The sequence below is a fragment of the Colobus angolensis genome, unplaced genomic scaffold, assembly GCF_000951035.1.
Source record: "Colobus angolensis palliatus isolate OR3802 unplaced genomic scaffold, Cang.pa_1.0 Scaffold117, whole genome shotgun sequence".
NCBI lineage: Eukaryota > Metazoa > Chordata > Mammalia > Primates > Cercopithecidae > Colobus > Colobus angolensis.
Window position 1 is genome coordinate 2,885,792 of NW_012112808.1, and position 17,115 is coordinate 2,902,906.

Consider the following 17,115-nt stretch of genomic DNA (forward strand, 5'->3'; position numbering starts at 1 on the left):
AGGAGAAAATACAGTTTTATCAGGTAAAGAATTATTTCAGAACATATAAAGAACTGTCCAAATCAATTAAACAGCCATTTTTCCCTCCACCCTGTGCCCCCATACACAAAAGAAAAGTGAGCAAAGAATAAGAAAAGCAAATTATACATGGGGACATACAAACGGCTAAACAGTATCAGAAAAGATGTTTTAAAAGCAGGGAGGTAGAAGGAAGGGAAATTGTCATTCTTTGGGCTTTTTAAAAACTCAGGGGATATTATTAAGAGAAGATTTACTTTTGATTACATTTAAATGAATACATTTTGGTGTATTAAATTTAATTGGTGTGTTAGATTTGCCTACTGACTCTATTTCTCGTTTCTCATAAATATTTGAAGACGAACTGTTTAAAAAAAGTTACACTTGAAGAAAAACCAACTACTCCAAAAACAAAAACAAAAACAAAAACAAAACAAAACAAAAAGACCTGCAGTCATTAGACATGTAAATAACAGACACAGAGCAAGAGCGAAGTACTGAAGCAGACACAGATGAAATCAGTCCAGGATATTAACACAGGAATCCAGACTACAGCAGTGCTGAAACTTGAACCCCATGTGGCTTACCTTTTACTTTCCAATTTTTCAAGTTCTTCACGCTGTTGCCTCTCAAATTCAAGTCTAATAAAATCAAATGAAAATGAGTCACTTTTCTAAAGAGCTTTTCTCTCTCTCTCTCACTCTCTCTATACAGAGTCACATATTAAAAAGGGCATCAGTTTTCCAAATATTACTATTAATTACCGTGGATTAGCAAGATTAAAATGCATTCTTTGCTTTAGGACTATGATTAGGAATTAGACATACTTTTGGGTACTTGAACTCAGGCTGAAAAGAACAGATTTTACTTGAAGGAAAACAAACAAAACAAAAGCTGTATTGAAAAAGCAGAGTTAAACAAGACTTCTAAATGAGAAGCAGGTCTACTCCATGCAGCTTAGCACTGATGAGTATATAAAAATGGAGAATCTCTACCTTAGACAGATGGGTCCTTTTATAGGGAAAAGACTGCCAGGGAGGTAGAGAGAGAGAGAGCACAGACATCAATTAAGGAAAGCATTTAATAGGAAGGAATATCAGGAGAAAAGCAGTAAGGTACTTAAAAGCCAATAGCCATGCACAAATTGAAACATCTTTTTATAAATATCACATGTCCCAATAATTTCATGAAACAAACACTCCACTCCAAAAAGTTAGCTCTGTTATGTTTTCTACTTCTCACACTTCTCATGATAATCATAGTAAACAACTGAGTACCAATAATAATTATAAACAGTAATCAAACTGGCACCTTTACTACTTTATAGATAGTTATACTGCATGTAGGTTCATCAAGTTCCTGCTGTAATTAATAGTTATGCAACATAGGAGTTATGGGGCTTGTGAGATTGTGAACAGATTCATAGTGGTGGTAAAATAAAGGGATTTAGGTCATCGGGAATTTTAAAACAACTCACTAAAATAACAACACAAGCTGATTTCTTATCAAATATTATATTTAATTATTGCAAAGTTTAACTATTCTTATTAAGCAGCAGAAACTGTATTTCTTTATTTTTTTTTCAGGGTTGGGATTGGGGTTGGGTCAGACACTGCCAGCTACCCCATTCCCAACCCCACCACGCTTGAACTATAATTCTTAAGCTTATACATTTTTCTGTTGTGGTAGAGGGCAGATACAGCTGAAAAGCTGGGCTACAGAAAAGTCACCGTAAATCTTCTTCCTTGAATAATGTGCAAAATTCAGATTGGAAACAACTACTTAGTCATGAGTGAACAAACACTTCAAATAGTTCTTTCCAGTTTAATAATGTGGGGAAATATTGAAAGTAAGATGTCTGGTGGATTTCGTTTTGGGGTTGTTTTTTGACACAGGGTCTTGCTTTGACGTCCAGGTTGGAGTGCAGTGGTGTGATCATGGCTCATTGCAGCTCTGACCTCCTGGGCTCAAGCAATCCTCCTCTCTCAGTCTCCTGTGCAGCTGGGACTACGGTATAGTGGCATTTTTAGGCAGAACTGAGTATCTCTTACATAGTAGGTGCTGTGTGGGGTGATTTGCACATAATCTCCCTCGTCCACCCAGCAAATTCTAAAGGCAGCAAACAGTATCTCCATTTTACAGATGAGGAATCCAAAAGTTTGGATATGTTGAACACCTTCTCCAAGGTCACAGTGGTAATAGGTAGTGGAGCCAGGATGTGAACTCATGGCAGCCTGCTTCCAAAATACCGCCTATTAACTCAGTTTATGAGCAATGTTCAAATTTGTGATATAAAATAAAAGTATTAAATATTTCATTGAAACTTGTTAGATAACAATATGTTTATTCTACTGACAAAAATAATCTGTACCTTAGCATGAGAAATCAGCCATATAAATCTAAATGAAAAGCATTTGCCAGTCATGAAGGCTAGCCCATATGCAATTGCATTAAGTAGTCTTAGGACTTCGTTAAAATTAAAATATGATCATTCCTTTTTATTTAAGAATAAACAGAATCTTAGGAAGGATTCCAAATTGGTATCTTCACACTTCAATAGATCTAGTTCAGTCTTTCTAGAGATATTTACATAGTCAAAAAGAATCACTGGATCAAATACTTTTTAAAACCTGAGAATTTCCCCAATGGAATGAACTGTACTCTTGATTTTATTTTCTGTGAACGAGAGCTCAGTGCGCACACCAGTAGAGCTGGCTTTGACAGTGTCACGTGCGCACAGCCAAAAATGTTACACTGAGCACTGGGCGTTCGGATGGAAACCTACTATCTGAGGATTGTTTATAGAAACAAGTTCTGCGCAACACAAACTGGGGCCTGTCGTGGGGTAGGGGGAGGGGGGAGGGATAGCATTAGGAGATATACCTAATGTAAATGACGTGTTGGTGGGTGCAGCACACCAACATGGCACATGTGTACATATGTAACAAACCTGCGCGTTGTGCACATGTACCCTAGAACTTAAAGTATAATAAAAAACAAATAAATAAAAAAGAAAAAAAAAGCTAAATGACATCTGGAACCCTGGCAGCAAAAAAAAGCAAACAAAAAAAGACACAGGTTCTGTGTTTGACAGTCAGCATGCCCTCTGTCACTTGTTCTTCCAGCCTTAGAAAGCATATTTCTCATCCCTTTTAACAAAGCAGGAAACTGAGGCTTACAGTACGTAAGCAGCAGAGGCAGGACTTGGATTCAAGTTCGGTAATAAAATCTCTGCTGCCAATCACAATTGTTGCTACTAGTGAGCTGCACGGTCTCAAGGAGGCAATTAGTTCTGAGTTTTAACATTTAATGTGACATTTTAACTGAGTACCTGCTTTTTAAAAATTGAGCACAGTGTCAAGTACTGTGTTAGGCAAGAGGCTCCGACAGTCTGTAAGGGAGATGTGGTCCCTGTCCCCACCAGGCTCCGGGTCTGTAAGTGACAGTCAGTGTGTCACATATGAGCACGGGGTACTGAGCCCAGAATTTGGTAGTACCTAGGATCAAGCAGAGCTTCCTGAAGAAGCATACATCTAATCTGGGTCATTCTTTCTCTTACATGATATAGAAACTCAAAGAAAGCTAATAAAATCAGATTTGGGCTTGCTATAGGAGAGATGGCAAGACATGAAGCTCAAGAGGACAACAGAAGCTGGACAGTGAAGAGCCTTGGATGTTACATTAATGACTCTGAACTTGATCTTAAAGGAGGTGGCAGAAAAATGTCTTGGGCCAGGACTGTTGAAGAACACATATTCCTGGTGTTCTGTAGAAAACAGATGGGTGCGGGAGCAATATAAGAAGGCAGAGACAAGTTAGTGATAGAAACTTAAGCAGATGACAGAGCAGGACCCAAGTTAACTGTTTGCCTTGATCCTAGGTACTACCAAATTCTGGGCTCAGAACCCCATGCTCAGGTGTGACACACTGACTGTCACTTACTGATCAGGAGCCTGGGGGGGACAGGGACCACATCTCTCTTACAGACTGTTGTAGCCTCTTGCCTAGCACAGTACCTGACACTGTGCTCAATTTTTAAAAAGCAGGTGCTCAGTTGGCCAGGCACAGTGGCTCACACCTGTAATCCAGCACTTTGGGAGGCAGGCGGATCACCTGAAATCAGGAGTTCGAGACCAGCCTGGCGAACACGGTGAAACCCTGTCATTACTAAAAATATAAAAATTAGCCAGGCGTAGTGGTGGGCACCTGTAATCCCAGCTACTCGGGAGACTAAGGCAGGAGAATGGCTTGAACCTGGGAGGCGGAGGTTGCAGTGAACTGAGATCTCACCACTGTACTCCAGCCTGGCAGACAAGAGCAAAACTCCACCTCAAAAAAAAAAAAAAAAAAGTAGGTGCTCAGTTAAAATGTCACATTAGATATTAAAACTCAGAATTTATTATCCTGGTGCAAGGATAAAGAAGTGAAGCTCTCTCCTGACACTCAGCAGGTTGAGCTGACAAAACTTGGCAACTGGTGGCATTTTGGTGGGGGTGGTAAAAAGAAAGAAAAAGGCAAAGATGACCCTCAGGTTTCTGTCCAACTCCTATAGGGGGTCGGAAGGCAGAACATAATTACAAAGAGACTGAGTCCAGAGATCAGCAGATGTGAATACAAATTCTAGTGTTCTGAGACCATGAACAAGTTATTTAACCTTGGATGCTTCATTGCTATAGAGGCTGAAGAAAGTCACAGGCCCCACCTCAAAGGGCTGTAGCAAGTGAGACGCGACATGTAAGATGCCTGCCCGGCACCTGGACACACCAGGGGCTGAGTGTTGCCTTGCACTGCTATGGTTCACCGAGATGAGGAGAGTAGTGGGCAGGGAGGGGGCTGGGGAGTGGCAGCTGTAGCAGTGCTGGCGCTCAAGGTGGGAGAGGCCAGGGCAGCAGTTGACACTCACTGAAGCTAACGACCACAGGGGACTCACTCTATACCTGGCACTGCTCTAGGTACCGTGAATTTAATTCTCACAGTGACCCTGTGAGGTCACTGTTCCTATTTCACACAGGATAAATGGCAACGTCACTATAACTGGCAGAATCAGGTTTGATTCTAGAGCCCACAATTTTAATCTCTTCTCTGTCCTGCTTTCAAGGTAAGTTCAGTTTTACACACATAGAATCCAGTGTTTACAAAGGGTCATCCAACTGAGATGTCCAACAGGCAGCACGATACATGCCATCAGCTGGTACGCAGGCCCTCATCAAGGCTGAAGATGTGGCCTTGGCCTTCACCGGCATGTAGACAAGAACTGAAGCCCCAAGAGTGGGTGAGGTTACCCAGGACACACTTGCAGAAGGAAAACAAAGGAGCTTACCGCGAAGTCAGAAAGATCACAGACTTCGCAGTGACTGGCAGAGATAAATGGCCCTCTAATGAGGCTGGGAGTGAGCAGTTAGAGACACAGAGAAAAATCAGGAAAGGGCAGACATATGAAAGCAGAGGGAAGAGGGTGTCTGAAGAAAGAGATCAGTAGCATGGAATAATCCAGGAATGCCAAGTAAAATGCAGAGCCCAAGGAGCACCCAATGACCTTCGCAATGTGGAGGTTCACCTTAGAGAGACCTTTGCTGGGCTGGGGCTGGACTGCAGAGGTCTGAGGAGTGAGTGAGAGGAACCTGGAGACGGTGAATGTAAATATAGTAGAGCGCTTTCTTGGTAGGTTTAGTTATAAAGGGAAGGTGGTGGTTTTAGGAGAATGGGTGCTTATTTTAACACATGAAATAGACTTGTGCCTATTTAAATCCTTGTATGAACAAGCAGGAGACAGAGAGATTGAGTGAAAAACTGGGAAGAGGCTGGGAATATCTGATGGACAGAGAGGTCTCTGAGCGGGCAGGAAAGAAAAGGATAGCGCCACGGGTGAAAGCAAGGGTTCGGGCACGGGTGCCAGTCCAGACCAAATTCTGGCTCCTATATGACCATGGGGCAATCTCTCAACTTTCCTATGTCTCAATTACCTCATCTGCATACAGGCTCAAAAATCATCCTAGTCCTCAGTTGGTGAGAGGATCCAACGAGAGTACTCACAACCACTATTAACTTAGTTAATAAATATTAGCTATTAATCCTAGTACAGGTAGGGGAAATTAGTTTGAGAAAGGCAAAAGGGGAGTTCTTTCATTGGGACAGGAAGAAGAAAAGGATGAATGCAAAGCAGACATGGGATTTAAAGGTGCTGCTCTCTTAGGACTCCTGTGTTCTATACAGAGTCAGAAACAAGCTCCTCTGCCTAATGACTCCTCTTCATAAGAGTGAGGAGAAATAATGGCGGGGTTAGAAGTAAAAGAGTCAGGAACATTATTTATAATAATGAAGGGGCCAGTGGGCAAGAGAACTGATGGAGGAAATGAGCAGAAAGGGCTGGCTGGGCATCATTCAAGCTTAAAGACTTAATTTACAGGGGCACTGATCTCTGTGTTGATGTGGTTTTCTCCGTTGCACTGAGCTCAGATGTCTAGATATAGGCTTAGGGCAGGGAGATAGCGCAATGGTTCTAGAATCAACGGGACTCACATAAGTGGAAGAACAGAAGGACCATCTGATGATCTGGGAAGCAGATGGCTCAAGTGCTGGAGATGAGGGACTTAATTAGATAGGGAAGTAAATGGAGACAAGACAAGACTTACAGGAAAAGTGAGAAATCAAAGAAAGTCTCCAGGCTGAAGAAGGGAGTGCTATTTAAGTAACTAGATTGCAGGATGAGTTAGTTTCAAAGACTCACTGAAGATAACATCACAACTTAGAATGATGAAAGGCTTAGAAGGAAATGTCTGGAAGGGGAGGAGAAGGCAACAGTACGGACAGGCAAAGAATGCCAAAGGCAAAAAGTGGGACAGGCAGATGTCCCAAGTGAGGTTCAGAAGTGCTCCAGTGGGCAGAGGAAGGACGGTCTGGAGCAGCTTGGAGGAGGATCTAAGAGTCTCTGGGTTGGTGAAATCACAGGTCCTCCTTAGGGGAAACCTTCACTTATTGGGATAGAGAAGGGGAAGTATGTGCATTAAGGGAAGCTGTCAAGATCGGGTGCTTGAGGCCATTGCTCTGGCCCCTGAAAGTAGTACTGCAAAGTACTGAGTCAGAAATCAGAGAGAGAGTGCCATTTTAATTCTTAATGAAGACTTGTGATTTCCTTTCCGTGACCAGTCTCTAAATAGGTAGAAACTTTGGTTGTTTTCTACTGAAAGCAAAATGCCTTTGGTAAACAATGACACCTGTTTCCTCAAAAATAAGAGTAACATTTAAAAAACAAACAAAAAATACCATAAAGATGTTCAGTCTTAAATCACAAACAGTATGAGGGGAGTGTCATTCCAAAGTTAGAGAGTATTTTTAGACATGTAGTGATATGAGTTGCTGCTCACACTGGATCATTTCTGTTAAATATTACATATTTAATAATCACACTCCAAAATGCACCTATTTCCATAATCAATGATAATTATTTGGGATAATAAACCTCAGTAGACTGTAAAATATAAATGTGAATGTGTCATTATCAAGGAGAGATCATCAAGAATAATTGTATTTGAAGGTGGCTTCATTTTAAATATGTGTAATTCATTATCTTACTTTACTGGAATTATCATGGCTCCCTATTCTAATTTCCCAAATGTTATAATTAAAAGGAAACCACAAAGGATGTAATTTTTGCAGGTGTTTTTAGCATTTTAAAATGACACTTGGAAGTATACTTATTGTGTTAAGTCTAACAAAAAAAGGACAGGACAGCATACAACCTATTTTTTCTTAATCAGAGATAGCCTTTTCTTTTACATTAAAAGAGATCTACCATTTTTAGGTATAACTGCACATATTTCAATTAATCTTTCTGTTATCATCGGCAATAAAAAAATGAGCGAGTGGGAATGTCTCAGCTTATACCATAAAGAGGGAGGGACGGAGGAAGGAGGGAAGAGAGAGAAATGAGGAAGATTTAAATGAACTGAAAGCATAAACACCTGCATCCTTGTGTGTTTTCATGGTCATTCATGTTGTACCTATGATGTCGTTTCACTTTCTAAACAGAGTATGACTACCCAGGGCCAGTCAATGCTTGAGCAGGCAGTTGCAGTGCAGGTAGACAGTGAGGGTAACGGAAGCTGAGTCCAGCCCACAACATGTATGGAAGGGAGACCCCCTGGCAAAAGAGGTGGTCTCCCTATGGGACAGTCATATTGGTAATGTCCCTAGCATGGATATTACTCTATTATCTCAGTGGGCATATGATCAGATAAGGAAAAACTTCCTGGTCAATGTGTAGGCCTAGCTTTTTCCTAGGTGACTTTTAGGTTGTTGTCAAATATAGGGATTACTTCATGGGCATGCGACCCATGCAGCTGCACAGGGCCCTGTACTCAGACAGGTCCCATACTTGATGCTCTGCTGTGGCCACCTTGAAATTCTCAATGATATTAGAACAAGAGGCCCAACTTTCAACAGGTACCGAACTCTGAAAATTATGTAGCTAGTTCTGATCAAGCATATGTCATCTTTGAAAGAACTCCCAGCCTTGTGCCTGGAATGCTCAGTGGTATTCCTCAGTCCAGATCTGGTAAGGAACTAGAAAAGCACTAGAACTCAGTGGACAATGTTTCACCTTTCCCTGATGCTTCACTAGGGTTTAGGTTCCAACTACAGAGGGTTCTTCAATGGTTTAGACAAAAATGTTGACCTTTTCACTACACTACCATCCCCTAGGAAACTTGAGTCATCTCAAGCACCTCACAAGTGAGTGAATCCCATGGAGACTAGGGGATCTTAAAAACTAAAGAGAAAGTTTGAATTTGGGTGAGGGGGTTAGTGCTTGTCCTATCCAATCTTCTTCCCAACCTTGCAAACCCTAACATTCTAGATGTTCCTTGAAGGCTAAGCAGAAAGCAGTTATTTCACCCAGGGTAGGCTCTGGGAGACTGAAGAAAAGAAGAACCCAGCCATCCATTGGGTTTCTAACTCTTCATGGAAAGGCCTTGAAGTCTTTCCTATGTGAATCAGCTCTCAGCAAACTTTCATTAGAAAGCTAGGAATAGCTGTTTGGTAGACACAATTGGAATTTCTACACTATGCACTCCCTCTCACCCTTTTTTCAAATCATTGTCAGGGTATCCCACAGTAGGTGGACTTACATAAAATTACAATTCAAGGGGTGTGTATCAAGATGGGGGTGGGAGACAAGAAGTCTCACAATGCAATTTAATCTAGAAGGTTGTGAAATTAAACTCTCTTAAATAAACTTCAGAGTTTATAACTTAAACATTCAAAGCACTCTGGGAATGGTTTTCTAACAAATTTCCAAATCCCTGGTCTAGAAGGTACTCACTAAAGACTTTCCAAGGAGCCAGTCTTAAGCCTTTTGCATTCCAAATGGGAAGTGCCCCAAGAAACAAGGATTGATTTTTTAAAAAATAATAAAATTTGATATCATAAGCATTTTCACTAAGTTTCTCCCTGGCCTATTTCTCACAGCAGTGGTATAACTTGCTCTGAAAATGACAGCTAGGAACACAGATGTGAAACCCAGAGGCTTTCCTAATCAAGTGAGAGGATCACAGGCAGTCTGAACTTGATAAGGACTTGAGATAGATCATACACTGAACTCATACACACCCCACCTCCCCTGTCCCTCCATCCTTTTCTACAGGCCAGGAGAATGAGGCCCACAGAGTGTGAGACAGAGGGCCCAGGTGACCTCCTTTTGAGAGTCAGGACTCAAGCCCACCTCTTCTAACTCGTCATCCATTCTTCTACCCAGCCCGGAATTGATAAGGACTTGAGATAGATCATACACTGAACTCATACACACCCCACCTCCCCTGTCCCTCCATCCTTTTCTACAGGCCAGGAGAATGAGGCCGGGCCCAGGTGACCTCCTTTTGAGAGTCAGGACTCAAGCCCACCTCTTCTAACTCGTCATCCATTCTTCTACCCAGCCCGGAATTCTATCTTACCTTCTCAACCAAACCATGGTACTTTTTATCCCAGAAGGAGCCTCTCAAAAGTTAAAAATGATCCAACATTGCAAAATATATCTCTTCCCATTGGACAAACCAGAAGAATGCACCACATAATTTTCCTTCCACTTCCTTCAGCCACGCATTCTACACATACAATAAAACTTGTCCTGGCACCTGCTGTGAACAGGCAGGACTCTGAGTGGAATAAAGAATGGACAGCATGCCTTTGGGTACTCTTAAGTGAGTGAAACAGAGTGAAACATGCTCATGTATCGATCACACAGAATGTAAGGAGCCCAATGGGAATGTTTTCAACAGGAGATGGGGTGGAGGGACAGCATTTACAGGGATGAGAGAAAGCCTTGCAATGGAGGTGTTGTCTGAGCTTGGCCTTGAAAAATGGATAGAACTGTGATGAGCATAGTGTTGTGGGTGGGGGAAAATCCAGTGGAAGAAAAATAGGAGAAGGAAGACAAATGAGAGGTATACAGAGGAAGCTGTACAGAGCCTCAGTTGGCTACTGCTCTGATTAAATAAAGGGAAGTGATGAGAAATAACAAGGAAGTTAGACTGTGAGCAGAATATTAAAGGTCCAGATGACACACTCTTGAGGGCACCTTCCTGAGCAAGCTTCTCTTCCGCCTCCCCCGCCCGTGAGTCCTCTATCACAGCACGGAGCAGGACTTTCAGGAACTGCTGGTTCACTCACCCATAATTCACCTGGTCAACATGCCAGGCACTATCCTAGGCACTGTGGTCTCAGCAAAAGAAATCAAGTCTCTTCCCTCATAAACCTCTATACCAGTGTGGGGTTGAGCTCACTAATACATAATGAGTATGCCGTGAGATACGTACTCTGAAAAAGTATAAAGCGGGGGAAGAGGAAGGACTGGGAAGACGACACTCAGGAGAGAGCTGCACGAAGTAATCGAGTGGCCATGATGATGCATCTGGTGCCAACATAAGAGACGAGCCAGGCCACAGGCCAGGAGGGGACGTGTGCAGGACAATGGAAGTACAGAAGGACCACATGGTGCCAACAGGAAAAGAAACCAAGGGAGGGTGGCCACAGGAGAAGAATCATGGCCCAAGAGAGCTAAGGTGGACACCATTCAGGGCCTTACAGGTCACAGAGGGCAGAGGTTGTCTCCCCCTCCACTGGGGTTTTCAGAGGACAGAGATCCCAACCTTGGCTGACTGTGTATGTTGAGGGCTTTTTGTAAGGCACAGAGTAGGTTTCAACCAATGATTGCTGTGGGTAGTGTTTTGAAGTCAGTGGCATGAGCTTGACAGCCAGAAACACAATGACAAGCAGTTACAGACCACCTAGGTGAGATGGTGTCAACCGATATCCGTCTCTTTGCCATAAGAAATAACTTCTAATACCCTGCACACTCTCATGTTTAGAATAATTCACTGCAAAAAATTTAGAAAACACAGGTAGGTGTCCTGCACCATGACTCCTTCATTTTGTTCCCAGCCCTCAGCCTTTCCGGCCATAAAGATGCACTCACAGAGAAAAGCCTACCAGAGAGTCTATTTTTTAATCATTTCCTCATAATATACACCTTGGACAAATCACCAAATGATTAACTATTATTCTACAACATAGTTTAATATGATGGAATTCTATAACATAGATGTACCATGATTTACGTACACAATTTTATATTGTTGGAAATGTACATGGGAAATTATCCTGAAAAACCATTTTGGTGAGGTCTATACTGGGTGGCCCAAGAAGAGGCTGGTTTAAGGAAAGAAACACTGTGCACATTTGTGGGTAGAGGGAAAAGAGAACAGAAAAGGGAAACTTGAAGATGCAAAGAAGACTCATAAAAGGCACCGCAGTTCCTCTGCCATGATGATACACTGTTGAAGTGAAGAGCTTTGCAAGTCCACCTGACACACGCGCGCACCTCTGAGATTGCACAAGAGAAAGACAACACGCCAACACCCCTAACCAGGCAATGCTGAGAATGTGCACCTCAGTATCCCAGACCAGGGCTGCCAGGGGTCTCGGGGCACCGGCCTGTCCGCCACGCCCAGCTCTCTGTTGCAGTGCGTTTTCTTTTCTGGGTATCCGACGCAGTGGTATATTCCTTCCTTTCCTTACTTCTCTCCCTGACATTTCCCTCCTCATTCCTCCCCATGTGGCTTTAATTTAAGCAGCAGCTGCCATCAAAAAAAGAATTGGGTGTGGATTTAGCTGACAAAATAACAAGGTAGACCAAGATTTATATAAAGAATTAATTGAAATGTTACCAATACTTTACATGGGGAAAAAAAGGAAATAGTTCTGAATGTCCTTAATGATTAGTCAAAAGTTAAATCAGTGATGATATAAACATAAAATGAAGAATCATATTCAATGGTGTGAGAAAAAGCACACAATAAAATGTTTTAAAAAAGTAGAAACTGTATATCTAGTGCAACCTCAATTCTGTTTTTTAAAATACTCTATATAATGCACAAGTATAATATTTGATGTACACTTAAATATATGTACTTAAAATATAAGCAAACATTACAAACGTAAACCAATCATTTTTTCTTGGTGAAAAGATTATGAATACTTGTGATTACTTTATTCATTTCTGAATGTGTTACTTTTTATAATAAGCATTTCACTTTATAATGAGAGTAACTACCTGTTTAAAAAATTTTGTTTAATCTACACTGATTACAGCAACTGTTTTACTTCTGCTTTGCTTCTATCAATCTGTGGTTCATTTCCATTTATTTCCAACAATGATAACAATTAACCTTAGGTCATGAGATATGGGAGTTGCTGCTGGTGACTAAACATATGGTGTCACTGACTTGGAAGCCAGCTATTCCAGGTTAAGAGTCAAGATCTGTGATAAAAGGAGGGTATGGAAGTTCCTTAGTTCCTTGTCTGGAAACAGTTCACACATACACATATTCAGTCAAGAATTATTCCCTTAAACACCTACTCAGAAGTCAGAATACAGTACTGAGAAAACCAGACTCTTTCACTTACCACTAAATACAGAGACCAAGAGTAGACAGTTGCATAAACAGATATAATCACCAACTACTTAAAGTGTTAACAAGAAAAGATAGAGGATGCTATGAATAAGTAGGCCAGGAGGTAAAATTTGGATTGCATTTGGTAAATCCTCTTTGAGGAAGTGACATTTAAATGGAGATTTTGGAGACCATGTAAGATTTAGTCATGTGAAGAACCAGTGGACAAATGGACAAGTGTTCTAGGAGGAGAAAATAGCATATGCAAAGACCCAGAAGCAAAAATGAATGTGTACAACTGGAAACCTTGACTGAATTAGCAACATGTTCTAATCAAATGAGTTAACAAATTACAGAGCTGCTGACATGTAATCAAGTTAATATGTTACTGCCATGGAAAATCATGCTGTCATGTAGGGCTAGGAGGAAACCTACTTTCTCCCACCATTGCCTATAACTGCCATGCATCATTTCACCGGAACAGTCTCATTTGCTCAGCTGACCTTGACAATTCAGCTTTCGATTGCACGGTTATAAAATGGCTGAAGCAAAACGCATCCTACCACTCAGACAATACAATCTGAAGTAACTGAATAAAGGCACATTGTTCTTTGAATTCAAGCGCTCATCTCCCCACCTACTTTGAAAACAGAAAACACCTGAAGCTCTTCAGTTAAAGTGGCTCACGGTGGAATAACATTCAAGGACAAAAGGAAAAAAGCAAAGTCTGTAATTAACACTAATCTCAGTTAATGGAGGAAGAAGCCCACTTCCTTCAGTTGCTTTCATCACATGTTCCCCAAGATTGTGTATCCTAACAAGCTATTTAAGGCAATCTATAGCCAACTGTAAAGTTAGTAAATGGTCCATAAAAATGCAAAACAACTGAGACCAAAAACTGGAGAAGAAACCAGCCTTGCAGCAAACTAAACTTTTGAAAAATGGTAAGGCCCAATAAAATAAACCAGCGGAGATAAACACAGTAAATAACCATCAACTAAAACACAGGCTAACTACCAAATTACCAGCAACATAAATACTGCCAACTCCACGTATAAAATGTCCATGCTCAAGGTCAGTAAGAAAAAAAAAAAAAGGATAAGACAATTTATAAAGTAGCAGCCAGTGAGCGAGAAGAGGAGTGAAAAGTGTGCTTGCAAGGGAATGTGGTCTTCTTCCCTCTCAGGACACGCAGTGGGGACCATGACCTCACAAGAAGGTGCAAACCTTGTTGAGAATATCTCCAGCTATCAGCAGATTCTGTTTCAGCCCCTTCTACATTGTTAGAAAGCAAAGGGGAAAAGTGCATTCCCCTTAGTTCATGTTTATTAGACATCTAAGTTCCAAGTATGCTGCTGTGCACTGAGTAAACAACAAACTAGATTCTATGTCTGTTTTCTGGAAGTGGACAGCAAAACTAAGGTTCAGTATGACAATGGGCATACCCCTGTTATTGGTGTCTTCTTACTTTCTCCCTAATGTGATGTATTCATCCTCCCAGTTTAGTGAAGGCAGAAAGGAGGTGAGGAAGGAAGGAAGGGAGAGAGGGAGGGAGGAAGATATGAAAGAAATAGGGAAGGAGTGGGACACAGGGAGGAAAATGAAACTATTTCCTAATTGTTGTCATCTGGGTAGAAGCCCTTACTATCACCTTGGTGCCTTTGGCTTTTTGTATTCAAACCCCAGAACTCTTCATTTGGAATCTAGTTCTTTCCAGCTTTATATTCCGGAAATTCATTTCCATTCTTAATCTGAAAGTACCAGGAAGGCTGATGCTAATCTCATAGAGCATTCTAGTATAGCAAGTAACTCAGCACAGAACGAATTAGGAGCTTGGTGCGTCTTTCTTGATGACCAGGATGCCCAGGGCTTGCTTTTAGAGACAGCCACTGTTTGCCAGATTCCCTAGACTCTAGGGACTGTGAATACAGCCTAGAACTGTGTCTAGGAGGGCGTAATTATATTGACACATTCAACACTCTAGGAGGGCCCATTTTCAGCCTGAAAAACAAAATAAAAAGGATAGTCTCATCTATCAGTGGGAATGGTGGTAATATATATATAAACATTCTGTAGAATAATTTGTAAATATGCATCAAGAGCCTTAAAACTATATGTACTCTGGCCCGGCCATTCTACTGCTACTTCCTCCCCGCTGAGGAATTAATCATGGCAAAATGCAAAGATTTAGCTACAAAGCTCTTCAGCCCAATAACTTGTGATAGTTAAAAATGAGATAACAAAATGCCTACCAATAGAAGTTAAATAAGGTATGGCAGGGGTCCCCAATCCCCAGGCTGTGGACTGGTACCAGCATTCGATTTGCATAGGAGCGCGAACCCTATCATGAACTGCGCACACAAGGGATCTAGGTTGTGCGCTCCTTATGAGACTCACCTAATTATCTGAGATGGAAGAGTTTGATCCCGAAACCATCCATCCCCCTCCTCTGTCCCTGTCCCTGGAAAAACCGTCTTCCACGAAACTTGGTCCATGGGGCCAAAAAGGCTGGGGAGTGCTGAGGTAGGGAACAGTCATACAATGGAATATCATATGGACATTAAAATAATGTGAAAGAATTTATGAAAGAAAAAAATAATAAGTGCAAAAAACTTGCAAGTCCAACATTAATCCATCTTGGCACAAGATATAAAATATAAATGTATATATATAAATGTGTGCACATACATAAATGTGTGTGTACATCTACACAAGGAGAGGCAGAGACAGAGAGAGATGGACAGTGGAAGAAACGGGTATAGGCTGGAAGGTACAGTAACATGTTAACTGCAGTCACTTCTTTTTTTTTGCTTGTGATTTCTCAATTTCCCATAATGAACACATTAAAGTAAAAAATACATTTAAGTATTACTTATCTGCCTTCTTCCCCAATCATCGGTAACTTTAGACCATCCTCTGAGTTAGGGGCCTTCCATGGCTGCGGGGTCTGCACCGGCCCTGATGCTAACCAAACCCCCTCAGGATGCTGCACTCCTTGGATGACGCTCCTCCAATGGCTCACCAGATACAGGTTTGATCCAATTTTTGATATTTTTTAGTTTAACTGGGTTTAAAGCTAGGTGTTTCTCCTCTTTAGAATTTAATTATTCAAATGCATCCATTTAAATGGGCTCACCACTGGTTAGTGCTCAGAGGAGGCTAATGCGCCAGTGAAAAATTCTTTTATTTTCAAGACTGAAATGAGCTTGGAAGTTATCTAATTTTGCTTTGAGCACTTTGAAGAAGCTGTGAAAGCTTCTGCATCTTGCCAAATGAGCCGCCTGTTTGCAGTCTCAAAGCAAGGCAGAGGGGGCCTGAGCAGTCGGCTTGGTTTCTTCTTAAAGACGCTGCACCAGCTGAGGAGGAATGTTTCCCCTGCAGGAAAATTATCTCCTGGCAAAGACCCTGGCTGGGCACCTCTCCAACATGGAGCTAACTCCCAAAGGAAGTCACCAGGCTTCTCTGCCTAATCCAAAAATTCTCTGGCACCAAGTATCACGCATGTGTGCGTACAAATCACAGCTTCCAGGGAGCTTGAGGTGTGGGCCAGCAGTAATTTCCCAAACTATGCTCCAACTCTATGTGCCCAGTCAGGCTGACATAATGTTCTTGGGGAACAAGAACTTTGCTTTTAAAACTGCAAATCTTACTATAATTCAGAGCACAGGGTATTTTTTTTTAGACATGGGCTGTTTGGAAAATTAGTAGATGGCCTGCTGAACAAAGACAAACATCACATTGCTCTGAAGATAACTTGGCGTTTATAGATACAATAATTTGCAAACCAGTCATTCTCTTGGAGAGCTCTGTTCTGGGAAAAACTGAGTACTATGCAGCAATTTTTCAGTCAATTGCAAAGAACACACTCAGGTCTACACAATACCAAAGAAACCAAGAGGTATGGTAATTGTAATGCCACCAAATGTGTAGAAACACATGTGTGTGGGTGAGAGACTCACAAAGATAGGGGCCAAGTAATGTGGAGATAGGAAACTGCACAGGGACCACTAACAAAAGACCTGGGCAGACCTGTGAGAGGGCAGACACACCCTTTGTGCTGAGAGCACATCTGATGGCCAAAACCTATAAGCTCAATGAACATTTGTGAGGTGCCCATTCTGTGGGGTCTTTTGAAGATTCAAAGATAAATGAG

General features: G+C 41.6%; 1 protein-coding gene across 4 annotated transcripts in view; it reads right to left on the minus strand.

Moving 5' to 3' along the window:
• The window catches only part of KIF16B (kinesin family member 16B), a 325,669-nt gene that overhangs the window by 115,450 nt on the left and 193,104 nt on the right, over positions 1-17,115 (minus strand). For 3 of the 4 annotated variants that reach the window (XM_011962694.1, XM_011962686.1, XM_011962670.1), the window contains exon 18: positions 606-659. In XM_011962694.1, the coding sequence (XP_011818084.1) occupies positions 606-659 (54 nt within the window). Of the gene's footprint in view, positions 1-605; positions 660-1,013; positions 1,047-17,115 lie in introns of all 4 variants that reach the window. The other variant, XM_011962678.1, reaches the window with a different exon arrangement.